Here is a 13,818-nt window from a genome sequence, read left to right as displayed (position 1 = left end):
AAAACTCGTTTAATTTCTATTAAAATGCATTTATATTTCGATGAGGTCGAAAAATGACAAAACAATTTTATATAACAGTATGATTATAATGATAACAATAATGTTATAACAGAAAACACATCACCTGTATTTATAAACTGCGTCGAAAATCGAAATTTTCCTTCAAGTCCTCGATTTAATTTCTTACAATAATTTGAAAATTTTGAAATGCGCATAGAGTGCGGCAAATTTACTAAGAATACGTTACTTTCTAGGATTTTGCAAAACTATTACCCACTGATACCGCCGCACCTAAGCTATATGGAGAAGTTGCTCTTGGGTCAGAAAATTTTACTCATAAGTAGTATTGGGAACCTTTAGCTTAGGTAGAGATAAATGAACTTAAAAAGAAATTGCTTTGTAAACACTATTGGCGCTAAATATTCTTCGCCAAATATTTGAATATGCTTTGACAAGGAAAAAACCGGACGTTTTTATCCTTCAAAAAAAGGACTTACGACTAGCTTCAAAATATTTAACATTCTTACTTTACTCACAAACTACAGCAGATAAAAGTATAACAATTTCTGCGCACATTCTGAACGCGATCCTAGAGTAAATATCCGCTTGAGTAGTCAAGCAAGAATAGCGACTACGAAGTTAATGTTTACGGTTTCAAACCTCAGTACGAAAGAGTACTTTTTTTTGTAAAATTTTTCACTTGATTTAAATTTTTCAGGTGTTAAGTAAATTAATGTTAATTGTATCTTTACTTTTTAGTTTGCGTATTAGATAAAGCTGTAACACTAATCGATTGGACGTACGGCTTGTTTCTTTTCCCACTTCTTTCTGATCGTCACCTCTTTACGCGAATAGAGGACTTCAATGGCGAGGCCATCCCCGGAGTAATTCTTGATATCAAAAAAGAAAAAAAAAATTTGCGGAATCGCTTAGCAAATAACGACGGCTTAGAATACTTTCGAATTAAGAGGTTGTTTTTAGAATGGAAAAATTTCCAACTTCATTTACGTTGGTGTTCAGTGATATTTTATATTGCTTTTATAAAATCGCGTAAAACGAAAAGATTAACGGCAAAATAAGATCAGACCTGTAATAAGAACTATGAAAGCCTTATTATATTTATCTTTAATGGTCGATCAGTAACTGAGAGAAAATACCTGACCTGGTCGTTCACGTGTCCACCACGTTTAAAAAGACCTAGTTTCTTCAACGTTAAAATCTTAAATGCTCCAAGCTTTTATGTATAGAGTGTCACAGAAAAGTGGCTGAAGTAAAAGTTACTTTCCAACTTGCAATTCACTTAAATAAAAGCATATTTAAAAAAATGTTTTTATATAATTTTCTTATTAGATGTCTAGCCAGAACTCGGTTAAAGACTTATATAACTTTTTAACTTAGCTGTTAGTGTTATAAAATAATGTAGGGTATTTTATGGTGGGCCGTGCTCACTGTAGTGTTTTGTTTGTTTCTGTTAGATTACGCAGTCCGTATACGCTTTATTCTATCGTTCCAGCAAAAGCAACACTAAGGCGAAAAGGTGTACGGGAGCAAGAATCAGGTAGAAGAAAAAAAAGAAAATCTTTCGAAAAAATTAAAAAAGGTTCCTGACATCAAAAAAATTTTTTTTTGCAGGGACAACGTGAAGATAAATAATTACAAATTACGAAACTTCAGTACTTCGTTTTGGAGCATTGAAAGAAAATTTTGAAAGCTGCCACTACAAGGAATTCCTCTAACCTACACCAACTCAACCTCAACTTTCAGAATCTCAAAACAATCTCTTGAATGATAAGAGTCTTTTAGGTGCTTGATTCTTTCTTAATCCTATTAATCCCCTTATTAGGAATGCAAATGGACGTCTTCTGTTAGAAAGGCCGGTTTGAGATACTTCGAGGTCCAGGTCAAGCTATTCCGTTTATCTCTGGCAACCTTGCCACCTCATTTCTCACGGCAGAAGGCATCCTCCTCCAGCGTGAGTACCAGGGTAAGCTTCCAGCAGATCGCTGCGAAGTTCCTGATTGTTAGGCGGATGTCCATTGCAAGGTGCTCCGCGGCCAATTTTTTAAGTAAATAAGAATTAAGAGTGTTTTCGAAAAAACCCCGTGCACATACATTCGCTTGTGCGCGGGTGACGATAAGTTTCATAGCTAAGAGAGAAAGCCATTTTTCATTCATTACAGCACTTATAAGGACACATATATATATATATAAGTGCGGATATATGCAACACCCAGGAGGAATTGAAATATGTGCCGAAAGTCATGCTATGTCTAGTGTTTTTGCTGCGATAGTTTTCCATTGTATACAAATGAACTCTCTTTGGTGTTCTGATTACCTGTAATTGCCAAAGAATAGTTAAAGCTCCATCTCCATTTTATTCTTTATAATTACCAGACTGTTGAAATTTTTTATGGCCATTTTGTTCTTGACATAATTGACGATTTTGTACTCTAGCCGCTCGTGACGCACCAATGGAGGAAGTTCTATAATTTATTTAATATGAATTTTGATTTTTTTGGAATCCTTTTAGAATAAATCTAACGTTAATGGTAACATAAATAGGCTAGATTCGCTTTTGCTAATGCTGATTTTTGACTAAATGATTTGCCCCATACATACTGCAAATGTAATATGTGTTGCATAGATCACACACACACACACACACACGTACGCTGAAACACTAACGAGACAAAGCGAAGGCGAAAAATGCAACAACTTTAAATTACGACGGATTAAAATGCGACAAGTCGCATAGGAAAACTGATTACAAAAAGGAAGGTAGAGCAAGTGCTGGTCTTTAAAGTACTTCTACGAATATTGGCTGGAAATGACATGTTATTTTTACTCTTTTTTTTATAGACTTTATATAAATCGTAACTGACGTTTTAATAAATATATTAGGACGATGATTTTTCAGTAAATTATAGTTCTGTTGTAAATGGGTAAACAAAGCGGTGTAGACATAAGTGGACAAGCTAGATTTGGTAGATGGTAGACTCATTGCAAGATTTTTAAATATGCGAAGTCCGTTGAAGCTGCCCTTAATCTACAATTATAAACATTATGTCCGGGTATGGCCGAACCTTCTATAAACCAAGCCCAGATATATATTTTTTAAAATGCAGTCAAATATGACTTATGTATACAATACTTTCCTTTTACGCTATAATACGGTAAGTAATATTTGCCAAGAAAGGGAAATGTCTTTATAGAGTACAAGACAAAACGTTTACCTTCGTTTGATTACTTTTTATTGTCACCTATTAGAGCAATGCAGTGGCAAATATCGTAAACGTAAGGATTGCTTGGAGAGACCACGTAAAGTTCTTGCAAGATATGCGAATTCTTTAGTCGTTCACGATGAACATATTGTGCAAGATGAAGCTGCAAATTGCGATGAGAAAAGAGATCGTTGGAGTAGTTACGATCCCGCCAATCATCGCGAAATTATAGAAGAATATCAGAAGGTGGAAGAAGCTAAACGGCAATTAAAAGCCGAAAAATTAAAGAATGGTTAGTAGAAACCTCCGAAAATTTTATTCCTATATACATTGCCAGAAACTGTTTATTAAATTAGACCCTGGTGCGGAAATATCTGATGATGATGGGAACGAGGATAAATATGTTGACGAAGTGGACATGCCAGGACCTAAAGTGGATTCAAAACAACGTATTACAGTACGTAACGTGAAGATACCGCCAAGTACCTCCGTAATTTGGATCCTAATTCGGCCTATTATGACCCCAAAACCAGATCCATGCGGCACAATCCAAATCCACAAGTACCAGCAGAAGAGTAAGTATTAAAGTATTAAAGTATTATTATGATTATGATTATAAATGCAGTATGGCCTTTAAACACGCATATAACGCAATTCCAGGTCAGAGTTTGACGGTGAAAATTTTGTTCGCTTTACCGGAGACACCACAAAACACGCTGGTGCTCAATTGTTCGCATGGGAGGCTCATGGTAAGGGGGTCGATGTTCATTTATTGGCTGAACCTACTAAGCTGGAGCTGTTACGAAAATAAGAAGGAACAATTCAAATCAAGTGTAAGAATCGAAGGTCAATTTAGTTTATTCATTCACAACGAAGCGGCTTTTGGAGATTGTTTTGGAATATCTCCTACTAACCTTATGAGATCCAAAAAATATAATAACGAACATATTAGCCATTGGGATGTTCTCTCAAAAACAGTGCCTCTACTAGTGCTATATGACTTTATTCTTTTTATCTTAAAAATTTGTATTGTTGTACAGCTTTGTTTTACCATGCAATTATTCTTTTTCAGACGAAGGAACATATTGTGGAAAATTATGGCGGGGAAGAACCAAGCACCACCTAAATCGCTACTATTGGCCCAAACCGAAGATTATATAGAGTATTCGCGTAGTGGCAAAGTCATTAAAGGAATGGAAAAACTCAAAGCTCGTAGTATATATGAGGACGATATTTAACTTAGTAATATATAAAAAAATATGCATTCATCTCCCCTTGTATGTCTCCTCAATAGTTTTATACAATTTTTATAGGCGTGGCATTCGATTTTACCCTATTTTCAAAAATAAAATGATAATTTTTTCCATATATTCATACAAGTGCTTGAAATATAATATATAATTGTATATTATTTTTATATATTATACTTCTTTATATATTATATTATATATTATACTTCTATGTCAGTGCTTGTGTGCCGATCGCCTATTTTCAAGCTAGACGACTCTTCTCAGTGAAAAACTTCGCAACGCATTATATCGCAAAATTGTGCCAAACAAACGACATCTTCAGCCTTAAAAAAACATTGAAAAAAATTTTTTATTTTGGATTTTAAAGCTTGCATATAAATAATTTAAGAGAATGTTTAAAACCTACATTATTTATGGAACAAGGGGAATACTAAGTTCTGTGCAAATGTATGCTGTACAGAAAGACTTGAGGTATATCCAACTTTTATCATACCAATTGATTCAAGATCACTTTCCAAATCGATGTAAGCTTGTCTCTTTTGTCTCTTATGTTGAACTTACTTTGGAGGTCCGATAGTCCATAGAATACATGAGGAAATTTTTATCGTTGTGTCTATTGCAGTAAATGAACCATATGCAGAAAGCCAAACTTTTCACGTTTGAAAAGGTAGCTGTGTCCTTGGACTGATTCGGCCCGTTTTCAATGCCACCTTGCTGGCACGTGGGGTGAGAGTACTTTTGACAGAGACCTTACTGCGAGGGTCATGCTTAGATCGATTCAAAAAATTTCACTGATCAGGAATATATTTATATGTACACATAAAGAGTTAAAGAGTTTTTAAAGCTTGCACTTCAGGTGTTGCAATTGTTTCGACACAAAATATGAATACACCCTCATCCACTGACAGTAGATTTAAAAAGGTAATCGTCTGTTGTATTGTAGATTACATTGCTTAGATTAATATTTTTAGCACCTGACAGGATTTTTTAAAAAGATGGTACATAAAAATTTCTTAGATATTAATATTAATAACATTTAATCCAGAAAATAATGCAAGTATTCGTATAACGATCTTTCAAAACGAGGCTTTCTATGGGAAGTGGTCTTATTCGGAGCATTTGCAATAGCGTTCTCCATTAACACAAACTTGACTTTGGCACTTTGAGAGAGTGTTTCTTGCACTTGTGTACGCGTGTAGCAAAAAAAATAGAAACTCGAAAATGAAATTTAGTTAACACCATGCGTAATCAGCGCTTTTGTTTTCTCTTCACGTAGTTTTTTTCTTATTCCACGCATACCAACCTTTTTCCGTACGTTCCTTAAAGGCTGTCATTAAAATTAGGAACCCACCACAGGGTGGAATTTGTAGCAAATGTACAATGTTCTTTTTCTTGTTTGTCCAAATTTGTAATATGAAAGAATTTGAAGAGTGTTGACGATAGTTCTTCAAAAACACCACTCAATGTCGGCACTGGAAAGTAATCTTTTTGTAGCATTCCATTTAATTGTCCATAATCAGTGCATAATCTATATTCACCTGACTTTTTTTCTTTCGTATCGCTCTACTTTTCACTAAAACTTTCCACTGCAATTGTTGAGGGTCTAATAACTCCAGCTAGTAGCCATTCTTCTAGATTATTTTTAATAACTTCGCGCTAGTGAATGACGGAAATATATCGGATAAAAATCGAAATGAAATCAAAAAAAACTGGAAACTTAAAACTTGAAAACAAAAGTTCCCCTAAATCCAATCAAAGTATCCCTGAACGTTAAAAACTATCCTTAAGTCAACGAAAGTTACACCTAAATCTCAAAAAAAAAATTTCTAAGTCCAAAAAAATACCTTTAAGTCAAAGAAAAGCACCTCTAAGCGTTGTTTGCTTTCCTGGCGTAAACGTGAAAAGTAATCGAAAAGACATTTCCCAATAAACAAAGAGTAAAGCACTATACTTTCCAAAATAAGGGGAAATAGTCGAAGAAGTAGGCGAAAAAACGAACGTAGGCGTCCAAACTATTTCAACAGTGTTCGCCATTGGGCCACAACATTTCGATGAACTAAATTTGATCAAAATATCTCGGAAATGGCGACTTGCAGGTTGAACACAAGAAAACAAGACGAACAGACAAGTTCAGATCGATTCAGAACCGTCTTCTGAATTGGTCGGTACAATAAAAGGTAGCCGTATTTCAGGTTTTCCTGGGTGTTGCACATATCGGCACAAAGTTATTAACTCCTTGTTCTACAAGTCGTGTAGAGTGCGATAAAAATTTAGTTTTTATACCAAAAGCTGAAAAAATGGCATACAATTTTTTATTCTAATATTTCATTTATTATTTTTCTAGTTCTTTTCAGCATGAGCAGAAGGTGCTGGTTGAAAGCATGTAATAAATTCGTACATTCAGGAAGATGAATTTTTCTAACTCTAACCTTCCAGTATAATGGCTGCATTTGAACATTTGCCGTTACTTCATTTAATGAGAGCAGTATATTTAACAAGCTTTTGCAAATTCGATGACTGGTTTAAATTAACTATTAATATAAACAAATTCTGATAATACTAAAGAAAACTCTTCGCATTGGCTTATTAACATTTGCACTTTCCTCAATGTGAAAATATTCAGCAAATAAAACGAAAATTAGAAAATGTAACAAATATCAATTTATTTATTTATTTATTTATTATGGACATTTTTCAATTTTTTCTATTATTGTTCTTCTTAATTCTCTAATTAATCCAAATTGTATTATGTTGCATAAAAATTGAACCAAGAAGCAATAATATCTCAAAATTTCTAAGAAGCATTCCAACAGTCTGCCACAATTTGTAAAAATCAAACGTAGAGTCTCTCTGAATTTCTAAAAATCAAACGGCAGGTCTCTAAAAATGAACAAAAACCACTCAGAATGTGTTTGAGAAAATATACATATGTGTTTTAATGAAAGTACACAAAAGCTAAGAAAAATTCTCCCCGAGAAATTTTCATTTTCAATTTGTTTATATAAAACGAGTAGCAAACCTTTTATGACAATTTTTAAAAATTTTTCTAAAAGTAAATTTGAATTTTTTCTCACTTTTCAATTTCTCTTGCAATTGGAATTTCTCCCAGCAAGAGAACGCGCATGTCTTGCATTACTTCCAAAGTTTGTTTGCTCGGACCATATGTTGATTACGTGGAAATAAAAATTCCAATAACGCTAACTGTTGCTGGTTTCTTTCAATTTAAGCAACAAACGATTATTTTATCTTTGCAACCAGACAGCTACGTATGTTATACATTGACTTATTTTTTTACTTTCTATATAAATCTATCTGATCATGACTACGGACATATATATTGATGGCGACATTAATAATAGTAGAACAAACCTTATATGGAAGACAATGTCCATATGCATTTATTATTACAAATTTTTAAATTTTGTGATTAATGTAGTGTTTATATGCGTAGCTCGTGAGTATAATTTGAAACAAGTAAGAAAATTACATTCGGTTGCAAGCGAATCTCTTTCATACCTATCATCGTTACTTTACGAAGGATTGAAAAAAACAAAAAATATAAATGTTAGTACTCCATAATTTTGGGTGGGCGTGGCCGTTTTATTCTATGTCTGTAGTTTATCATAAACGAGAGAAAGACACGCCTTGCCCTTTAAGCTGTTTGAGGTATTTTCAAAGAGTGTTGAAACTTTTTAGGCAATATATCATTTTTGCGAAAGGGAGAACGTTTGCCGCATAGACCACATAATTGGGCAGGTGGACAAATGGACAGACAAACACCGGAACATGTTAAGATATACTTTATATCTGTAACTGGACACAAAATGTATACACTACATAGAGTTTTTGAAACTTGCCTATGCGCGTCATAAATTTGCTGAGAAATAAATTAAATTAAACAGTGAATAAGCGTGGTAAATTTTTCACATTTTCTTGTACTCACAAATTACATGTTCAAAATGAGCAAAAAAACCTATTTTTTATTCCTTTTGAGCAAGAGAGTCATTCTCAGCTTACGTACTATAGGTGTGTTTGGACCATTTTTAACACCGACATGTGTGCAAGTGGATAGCCTAATTTGTGCGGCCAGAAGAATGTTTAAAACAATCGGACAGAGATAGATGCTTAAAACCATTTAGAATTTGATGCTAATCAAGAACATATATACTTTGTGGAGTCCCTAAAGCTTTCTTTTTGACGTTACAAGCGTTTTGATAAAATGAAGATACCTCTCATCCTTGGGTATAAAAACCTTGTCTGATGTTTAAGCGTGTTTTGCTGATAGACATTTAGGCATTTATAATTGCATCCGTACTCGTTAGGCAAGTTTTCTGCTGCGAAAACATTGATATTTCCGCAGCTTCTAACTCGAAGCTATCAATAATTTTTTTAAGAAGGGGGACTATTGTAAGCAGGACTCGTCATCTAGACAGACCTTTGTTAACAAAATTCACGTATTGCACTTCCCATTGAAGAATAGTCAGACGATCTAATTGCAACTCATCGCGGAAATTTTCATCTGCAACACTTTGATATGAAGATTTAACGGTTGAATCGTACAGATTTTTGTTGACTTTACCCAGTTACTTCTTAGGCTTCGGGCTTCGTTTTGTGAAAGCGTGTTAGCTGCGATGCATAGCTTTCTATCAGATTGGTGGCATTCAGTTTCGTATGATTGCAAAATATTCCTCTAAAAATCTTTATATAAATTTCTTGGTTTAATGACAGTCTAACCTGGATTCCGTGATAATCCAAAATCGTTTATTTCGGGACACTTTTGTAAACATTTATTTGTTTCCATAAACCATTCTAAGTCAACAATAAATCACACAGTATATTGCGGCTAACATGATTTGGTTTTCCCCACATGGCTCAAGGGATGCTGCCCTTCATTTGAATCGTACACTTTTTCGCAACTACAGCATAAGTTTGTAGACTCGCTACTCACGTGTTAAATTTTGCGAAGCTCATGACATACATTCTCGCCCGGGCATTCGTTAAACTTTGCAATTACCGCATCCATTTGATAAATTTCCATATTTATTTCATTTACTAAGACTGCCAATATATTAACAGTTATTCGCGGTATATGCCATTTTTCTCTATACAATTCCACCACCTAATTCTGCCAACTTGGAAACATTTTAAAATTGGACGCATAATGTTTTTGTCAAAATTTTACAAAAGTGAAGCTTCAGGAAACTTATGAGGTATATACATTCTTGATCAATATCAACCTATAAAATACGTAGCATTCTCCTGATTGCGAAAATGACAACATTAACTTCAAATGTGGCAGAAAGATTCAAAGTTTTTGGACGCAGATTGGTAATAAAAGTTGGCCAATTGGCGAAAAGACATGCCCACAGTATAGATAAAATAAGACCACTTCAAAAAAAAAAAAAGACATTCGTTGCTCATTATCCATACCCTAAAATAGATCTATCGACAAAAATATCCACATCTGTTCCAAAGATGATACTGCAATCTCTGTATAAAAATAGAAAAAATCGACTACGATACGAACAGTCTTAAACACTTGTAAACACTTTGAAAAAATAGCGAAATTCCGGCTCGAAAGCATATAAAATCTTATTAAACAGTCTTAAACACTTCTAGAGTAGCTGCCGCCAAGTCTTTAAGAGCACAACTATTAAAGTTTTTTCCTGAAACATTGTGTAAGTCTTCATCTTCATCTAAGGCAGCGTACAAAGTGGTTTGAAACAACTTGCTTACCCAAAAAATCAATACAATGGGATCGTTGCAATGCAGCCTCAAATTGACAGGGTTGGTGCAGCGCAATAGCTAACTTCGCGGCACTAACGGCACGGTTTTCCACCCCAGCCGTAATAGGCGCGTTGCCAATTAAATGTTCTTCGGTTTATTGGATTATTGTAGATTCTTTATTCTTTAACTTTCGTTTAAAATACTTGCTTATATTATGATGTATCTAATGTATGGTCAGTATCTTATATAAGAAATAACTTAATGCTAACTTAAGCAATATAACTAAATTAGGTTATCGCTTAGAATAATAACGTAAGCATATAATATTATATTAATAGCTTATTACTAGAATTACACTATCTTAACTAGGTTAGGTGTAAAATGTAAACTTAGCAATAACTTGTAAATTACGGTAGAGTGCGACAAATCGATAATACTACAGGTCCCTCGTCATCTATTACATTATAATCTAAATTTATAATATCCATCTGTGCTTGTTGTATATACTATGTAGCCAAAGAAGGCGTAACATTGCGAAATGTAGTTCAACGTTATGCAGAGAAACCTGTAAATGCTTCCAATGGCGAAGACAGTAGTCAAAATAAAAAATCAAATATTTTAATAAATATTTCAAAATTATCAAAAATTCGTAAAACTGTAAAATTAAAAACTTAAATTACATTATTGGACTTGGCCTATAAGATGACAGACGTCGTCTATGTTCTTCATACTGTAATGTATTGTTATAAAATTCGCTTTTCTAAGATACAGTTCGTATCATTGGATCGCGGATATTTTGGCCAAGAGAAATACACTTCAAAGTTCTTTCATTTACAATTCCTTAACAGTAGGATCATTTATTTACAATTATGTTCCTTAAATGTAGGATTATTCCCAATTCATATAGGGCGTACTCTCAACTTCTATGTTCTTGCCCGACTAACTCTTCCTTCCACAAATATTCTATTTATGTACATTTTTACAAGCGTATTACGAAACCCAAATTCATACTTTTTACACATAATCCCTGTTTGCTTTTCCGCTAATTGTTTTCATCGGCCTGTAGCTGCATGACACGCCTGCGAATGTGCATTTGGTTTTTCTTCTTTAAGGAATTTATTGTTAGGAAAAATTACTTAGCTGAAATTAACTGGATTTGGCATTTTCGTAACACTACCCTCCACTTAACTTTGTTCGTTCCGAACAAGGTAGTTTCGATGGGCGGTCAGTCGGTCCAGGTGTACCACTTTGAATCTAGTTCTGCTTCTGGAAAACCTCAGATTAGAACCGAACAAAATCAGCGCCGGGGGTAGAGCAGTGGTGTTGTGTACTGCTGACCTGTATGCCATTAAAAAGACTGGTATGTGTTCATCCCAGTCCTGCTGATTGTCGTCGATCACTTTCGGCAGATGTTCTTGGAGCGTTCGATTAAACCTTTCGACCATTCCGTCAGGCTGAGGATGCAACGGAGTCTTTCTAGTTTTATTAACATTTGGCAAACCTCTTGAAAGATCGAAGATTCAAAGTTCCTACCTTGGTCTGAAAGCAGCTGGGGTTGCAAACCGCGTAACCCTATTATTGACGAAAGCTTTGGTTATTGTCTTTGCTTCTTGGTGAACTATGGGGTATACTTCTCACCATTTACTGAAGTAATCATTGACTACCAGTATGTATTTATTTCCTGCATTGCTGACTGAAAATGGTCCAGCAGTATCCATTGCGATCCTTTCGAAAGGTGCACCCACTTTATACTACTGCAAGAGCTGCCGCGGCTTACTTTTCGGGCCTTTCGATTTGCTGCACTGATCGCAGTTGCGAATCCATACAGCTACGGAATCCTTCATCCTTAATCAATGGTAAATCAATGGTAATCAATGGTAAGTAAATGATAAATTATAAATTAAATAAAGCAGGTAGATTCATAGATTCGGAATGTCCTAAAACCAGGTAAATCGCGAATGCTGCGGAACTTAATTTGCGCGAAATGCAAATGTTTCAATTAGGATATAATTCAGAAAATCAATTATAAATTTTATTTCCTATCTATCCTTGACATAATGATCCTTGCATGTTCATAACAACGATAATCTTTATATAAATATTATAGAGTATAAACTAAAATCGATTTAGATCAGTACAAAATAAATATAAATTAGATATATTATTTCTACATTTGAATAAATAATTAAATGAAACATTTATTATTATTATTATTATAATTTTAGACTAATGAAATAAATTCGTAGACTAAAAAAAAAAAAGAAGAACACTGAGCACTAGCAGCACAGGCTATCGGCTCTAATATAAATAAATGTACATTAGATAATGAGCTTAGTAGTGTTAATAAAGTAATATATAGAATTGATATTCATTTTAGAATGGCCAAAGGGTTAGTCGTTCCAAGTGCAATACTTCTAGCCAAGGAAAAGTTAAGGCAGTCGCAGGGAATGTGCTTTATAGTGAGAGTTTGTCCACAACTGCAGATTGGGGAGGAAGACTTCTTCAAGATCCATTGGTGAATTGCAATTGTATGACCAAGGCGAATTCTCGAAAATGTTTGAATCTTGATTTTCTCAACATTTGTTGGGTTTGGTGGAATTAATTGAGGGTTACTAAAGAGTAGTGCTGATGATGGTATTGAAGATTACCTTCTGTAATTTTCTCTTTAACTTTTCTTCCATTATATCTTTGAAGATCCAACTTTTCCATGACATCATCCATAATTAGAGGAGCAGAAGCATCATACTGTGCCACTCGATCAGCCTGCTCATTTCCCAATAAACGGATGTGACTTGGTACCCATTACATTTTAATTTTTCCGTCGGGTGTAGCAATTATATTCCTTAATTTGTTGATGCTGCTCCATCTCGAAGTCGAAGGGTTCCGAATAGCTTGTAATACAGACAAGCTGCTGGTAACAATGACGGTTTTGAGTTTCGTTTTGTGGGCAAGGTTCGCAACGTGAAGGATAGCTCTAGCTTCGGTTGTGAACGTTGAAGTACTTTTGTGAAATATGTGATTGAGAAGAACCTGTCCTGTAGCATCTACCACCGCACAAGCAGGAGGCAGACCAGGAGATTTTGAGCCGTCTGTGTACAAAAGATTCCAACCAGTACTGTCCAATACTTGGGTTTTTTCAGCTATTAGATTCCTGAAGACGTAATTTGGAGTATCTTCTTTCTTGTACATAGACAGCGAGATGTCAAAATCCATGGAGGTTTAACACCAAAAGAGCGGGAAATTTTTAAGGGAATGTTCAATTCCTTTGCGACGTACAAGCAATGGTCAATTGCAGATGGTGACTTTGGAATTTTCTTCGTAATAATAATCTTTCTCACGTCATCACCGAGAACAGATTTGTTTGAATTAAGAAGCTTGGGGACTATTTTAGCTTTTAACTCATACAGTCTATTTTCTGAAGTTGGGAGACCACTTTCAATTATAATATTAGTAGTATATATATGGGGGAACCTCGACGCGAATTTTAGCCCGCAACAAAAAAGGACTTTTTTTTTGCTCATCACAATTTTTCGGCCTTTCCGTATAGTAGTATATATATGGGGGAACGTCGATGCGAATTTTAGCCCGCAACAAAAACGGACCTTTTTTTGTTTTTTTTT

General features: G+C 34.5%; 1 protein-coding gene across 1 annotated transcript; it reads left to right on the top strand.

Moving 5' to 3' along the window:
• Positions 1 to 3,484: 3,484 nt before the first annotated feature.
• Positions 3,485 to 4,347, top strand: LOC119639019 (pre-mRNA-splicing factor Slu7-like). The gene is made up of 4 exons (XM_038036193.1): positions 3,485 to 3,513; positions 3,578 to 3,796; positions 3,882 to 4,054; positions 4,294 to 4,347. The coding sequence occupies exons 2-4, from the start codon at positions 3,640 to 3,642 to the stop codon at positions 4,345 to 4,347; spliced, it is 384 nt and encodes a 127-aa protein (XP_037892121.1). The 5' UTR covers positions 3,485 to 3,513; positions 3,578 to 3,639.
• Positions 4,348 to 13,818: the final 9,471 nt, after the last annotated feature.

The sequence above is a fragment of the Glossina fuscipes genome, unplaced genomic scaffold, assembly GCF_014805625.2.
Source record: "Glossina fuscipes isolate IAEA_lab_2018 unplaced genomic scaffold, Yale_Gfus_2 111, whole genome shotgun sequence".
NCBI classification, from domain to species: domain Eukaryota; kingdom Metazoa; phylum Arthropoda; class Insecta; order Diptera; family Glossinidae; genus Glossina; species Glossina fuscipes.
This window is presented reverse-complemented; position numbering and strand designations above follow the sequence as displayed.

Coding starts and splice junctions, on each gene's coding strand:
- LOC119639019 (XM_038036193.1), top strand. CDS start 3,640: ATGCCAGGACCTAAAGTGGATTCAAAACAACGTATTACAGTACGTAAC. Junction 3,797..3,881: donor CCACAAGTACCAGCAGAAGA/GTAAGTATTAAA, acceptor ACGCAATTCCAG/GTCAGAGTTTGACGGTGAAA. Junction 4,055..4,293: donor AGGAACAATTCAAATCAAGT/GTAAGAATCGAA, acceptor ATTCTTTTTCAG/ACGAAGGAACATATTGTGGA.